General features: G+C 34.1%; 1 protein-coding gene across 1 annotated transcript in view; it reads right to left on the reverse strand.

The window, feature by feature from the left end:
• LOC105160951 (thylakoid lumenal 15 kDa protein 1, chloroplastic) overlaps window positions 1-4548 on the reverse strand; it is a gene marked incomplete at its 5' end in the record, with an annotated part of 5938 nt that extends 1390 nt beyond the window's left edge. Inside the window, 6 exon segments of the mRNA XM_020693152.1 lie at window positions 1132-1213; window positions 2822-2883; window positions 3688-3760; window positions 4037-4132; window positions 4299-4415; window positions 4515-4548. Coding sequence (XP_020548811.1) covers window positions 1132-1213; window positions 2822-2883; window positions 3688-3760; window positions 4037-4132; window positions 4299-4415; window positions 4515-4548 — 464 coding nt within the window.

Genomic DNA, 4548 nt, shown 5'->3' on the forward strand with positions numbered 1-4548 from the left:
ATATTGACTCCACAAAGGGCACCTCTGGTTGCAATAAGATTTATTCTAACACAAATGCCAGGTGCATACAACTTGATCAAACTGCTAGGTCTTCAATTTCTTCTTACTTTTGGTCTGAATCCCTTTCTTTTTCTGTTTTTTCGTTTTAAATTCTTTGTTTAGATGATCTATAAGCAATCTTATATCTTGTAAATCCCAAAAAATACATGAGGCCGTCCGCAAGAATCTTTAGCACCAGAGTTCATATTATGGTCGGATTACTACGCTTCATTAGGATCAAGCTAATAGCACATTTAAAATTCATATTAATAGCCTGCAGATGAAAAGTATTAACCTCATCATTCATTTCATATATTGAAAACATCCAAAACTATAGTTTAAGATCCTTGAGAATAGTATAATATCCACATTTATTTAATGCTGCTGCCCTTAGGCAATGTTTAACTGTTTCATCTACATGCCGCTGCATGACTTGCATGCAATATTTGTAAAGCATTTCAATAACATCATATGAAACATATTATAACTTAACCAACTTAACTGCAAGCTCTAAGGAAATTAAAGTTTTTACGTTATAAAAAGCTAAGTTGGTAAGTGTTCTGGGAGTGGCAGGGCCTACAAGCACACAGGAGAGCAGTAGCAACTATTGAAGCCATAGGTGATCCCAAAATTAATAGCATACTAGATATATAGGAATACGCAAATTCCAGAACAACGCCAAAGTTCCATTCAAATGCCGGAACGCCGCCAAAGTTCCATTCCCGAAAAAGATAAAGAAAAAGAAAAGGTGCCTTATATAGTCATCGCAGCAACTTGCTAATGTGCGATTAGAGGCACAGCTTTACCATATCGCCTTTGCAATAAAAGTTATTAATCAAAATAACAAGTTGATGAAACTTCTTGTCTGTTTTGGTTCAATAAAACTACAACTGAGGTACCATTTCTTGATCATGCCCCTTTACAAATTCTTTCCTATATTCGCAATATGAATATTCACATTTGTGTGTGTGGATGGGGAGGGTGGAATTAAAGAATATCTACTATAAGTAAACTAATGAATTAAAAATGTCAATCAAATGAAGGATAATGAGTATAATCATCAATCATAAATGTCATGTTGCTTTGATATACCTGCACCAGTGATGTTTGAACCCTTGAAAGATGTATTCCCTGTTGCAAGTGCTCCTTCGAGGTTAGCATTGCTCAAATTTGCCTATGGAGAAAAGGGGTCATAGCATGAAACTCTCGAAAAATATGTATCACTGCGATTATGCAATCAAAATAATAACTCTATATAGGGCACAAAGACCACCTCACTGGCTCTCTATCACAAGAATGAGGAATTAATACTGAACCAACTAAATAATATGAACGCGTTTAAGCTGAAATACAAAACACATGAACTTTTAAGTTATCAATGAGCAAACTCCTAACTGTTGCTACAATCAATTGACCCAAAATGTGATGAGTTTCATGATTATTCAAGAAAAGTTAGAGAGGAAAATAGTGCAACAGCAACATAAGCAGCTTATTCTCAGATTCGACCGTCTAATAGAAGAAAAAAATATTTTAAGAGGAAAAATGGCCAAGAAAGATCCATAGTAGTACTAGCATCAATAAAAGAATTACTTTGCTCAAAAGATGTTTCTGAACAATAATAGTTCATTCCAGTCTCTTGTACACTCCCTTGTTTAGATATACAGCATTTTTGGTGAGATCACTTTATTATGAGGAAGAACTTCCAAAGTTGGTCATTTAAACATCATGGGTTAAAAAACAATTGCAAGATAAGGTTATCCACGAGTCAAATCTCAATTCTACTATAATGTAATTTATTCTCCGAATTCTGGTCCTTCGGAACATGACCTAGTCTATGTCATTGTTCTATAATTGGTAAAACTGCAAATTTTTGTCCAAGTGGAAATAGAAAACTTGATGAATCTTTCCAGCACTTCTGAGGGAAAAATTTCTATAATGTTTCTGGAAAAAACTTCTATTCTAGAACTAACTATGTTCTCCAGGACATAGAAAGTAAGACCTGAGGAAATCTAATACACTTATTTAAGATATTGTCCTTTCTCCTCATTCTTTTAGCTAGTATTAGAAGTTGAGTACCATCCATGTCAAAGATGTGGATCTATCTAATTGCTTTACACTCTGGGCACATGAACCGAGTGTGATGTCCAATAAAACTGGAATTTATTTGGTTTATCAAACCATTTTCTTCACTAAAATTTAAAAAAAGAAAATTACAAACATTTCATCTTTTCAACTAAAAACTTGTGCTTAGTGTGTAGTTATGAAAGTTAAATCCAAAGCAACACTATTATGATGGGTCAGATCGACAACATGTTAAAACTTTATTATACATCTTAAGTTTCCAAACCATACATGGTTCTAAACCAAACAAATTGAGCACTTAATTGAGTGCATAGGCATATAATTGATATCAAATTAATTGCTCAACAACAATTAAACAATTTAATTAAAAAATAACTAATTTTAATTAATTAATATTCTTAAGAATTAAATAACCGTTGTTTATACCATAACTAACAAGTTAACTAAAACGAGTTACTAAGGCATGTCAGAGAAGAATGAGCTAGCATACACAAGTGTAGGTCTTTATGCAATATGAGAAAAGGATTACTTACTAGAATATTAGCAAATAACTAACAAAATGAGAAAAAGATTACTTCAACAATTTTCAAATATAGAAATACGTAGAATTTCAATACTTATGTTAACAATATGCAATATGTGATTCACAAAAACCTCTGAGATAACAAGTATAACTAGATCATTAAGAGCATTTTGGTACCTTTGTTACATTAGCCAGGGAGAAATCTGCAACTCTAAGATCAGCATCAGAAAGATCGGCTCCTGAAGCATGAGAAAGAACTAAAAGTGAGCAAAATTGGAAGATGATATTTCCAAGAGCAAAGTTCAGACCCCCTAAAGCTTGATATGCTATATTTTTTAGTATGTGCGGCTCTAGTAAAAATGCCCAGCGCCTCACCGGAAAGCTAAAGTTAAGCCATCACATGAAAATTCAGCATATTAATATTCTGATGTAGATTGCCTCTTTAAGTAGACATGTCAAGATGATTCACAGAAAACTTTAAAAGTGAAAACACAACCATAAGTCTCATGTTCAAGAACGGCAATTTGGTCTGGGCTGCTCAAAGATAAAGAAGTAGGCTGAATAAGCAATTTGCAACCTTACTGTACATCAAGTAGCTAATCTGTGCACCGTAATCTCCAAAACTCATTACCATAACAGTGATATGATCAACATAGTTGGAGAAAGTAATCCATAGAAATATGAAAGAAAAAACAAACCTGTACTTTTCTTGTCAGGTAAGAAGTGGCCAAAATGAACATCAGAAGATACACACAAGCATCAGAAGTTACTTATATTCTTTCAGTATTTTTATCACCAGGGAGGAAGGGAGTGACATTATTAACAAAATAGTTCATGTAATCTTTTTCCAATTTCTCGTGGAATAAACAATCTTCATATGTTTAATGGTTTATCAAAGGTCAGTCTCCTTCCAATTTCTGCAAAAATATCTGAATGCAATATCCCTAGTTGACAAAAGATTTATACCCACCATAATATCAGTTTTGATATATCAAACACCACCATTAAGAAGGAATTAAAGTAAAGCAGCATAACGGAGCTACCTGTTAAATCAGCATCAAAGAAGCTGGCCCCTAATAACTTGGCACCTTTGAAGTTGGCTTGCCTTAGTATTGACTGAAACAAAAAGGCTACCATTAGCGTAACAAACTAGTAAATGCATAAGTCAGAAAATAGACCAAAAGAACTTGCATCTGCAGTCAAGCATCCCAATCTAATATTGCAAAACCAAACATATAAAACAGAAAACTCTATATGGTAATCTGCAATGGGGATAATATATAAACAGGCTAATTCGAAATACTAACTCATATTCATAACATCTTCAAAAGAAAATTAGTGGTAAACCACACATCGGGTAATAGACAAAAACAATAGCCAACAACGGCATACCGTCTTGAAATCTTGCTTGATTAAAGTCTGGCCACTAAAATCTTTTCCAGTAAGATCTTGTCCTCTGGTCACTTCAGCACCATAGGGGCCTCCACCCTTTTTGTTTCCAAATTTCCCCCATAACATAAATCAATTACCATTATAGAAAGACGAAGCTTAAACATCAGTTCTATAAAAGGAACTCTCAGCTCATGTATAATACAAGATTCTTTTTTTTAAAATCAAAATTCACATCATGACCAATGTCTAAAACTATAGTTACCTTGAATGCAAGAGCAGGATCAGAAGCACATACAAGCGAAGCAGATAAAATTGCAAGAACACTTGCTTTAGAGATTGACTCACATATAGAAGATAAATGGCTCTGAATTTGAAGACCCTGTCGAAAGAAATGCACGTAAAGTTAAAAAAATTAATGAAATTAGCAAGAACTCTTGATGGAGCGCCATACCAGTTGAGGGTGGGTGAGGAGGTCTACCTGGGCCGTGCGACACCTGGTTGGGGGAATGGAA

Source organism: Sesamum indicum, linkage group LG4 (genome assembly GCF_000512975.1).
Source record: "Sesamum indicum cultivar Zhongzhi No. 13 linkage group LG4, S_indicum_v1.0, whole genome shotgun sequence".
Classification (NCBI taxonomy): domain Eukaryota; kingdom Viridiplantae; phylum Streptophyta; class Magnoliopsida; order Lamiales; family Pedaliaceae; genus Sesamum; species Sesamum indicum.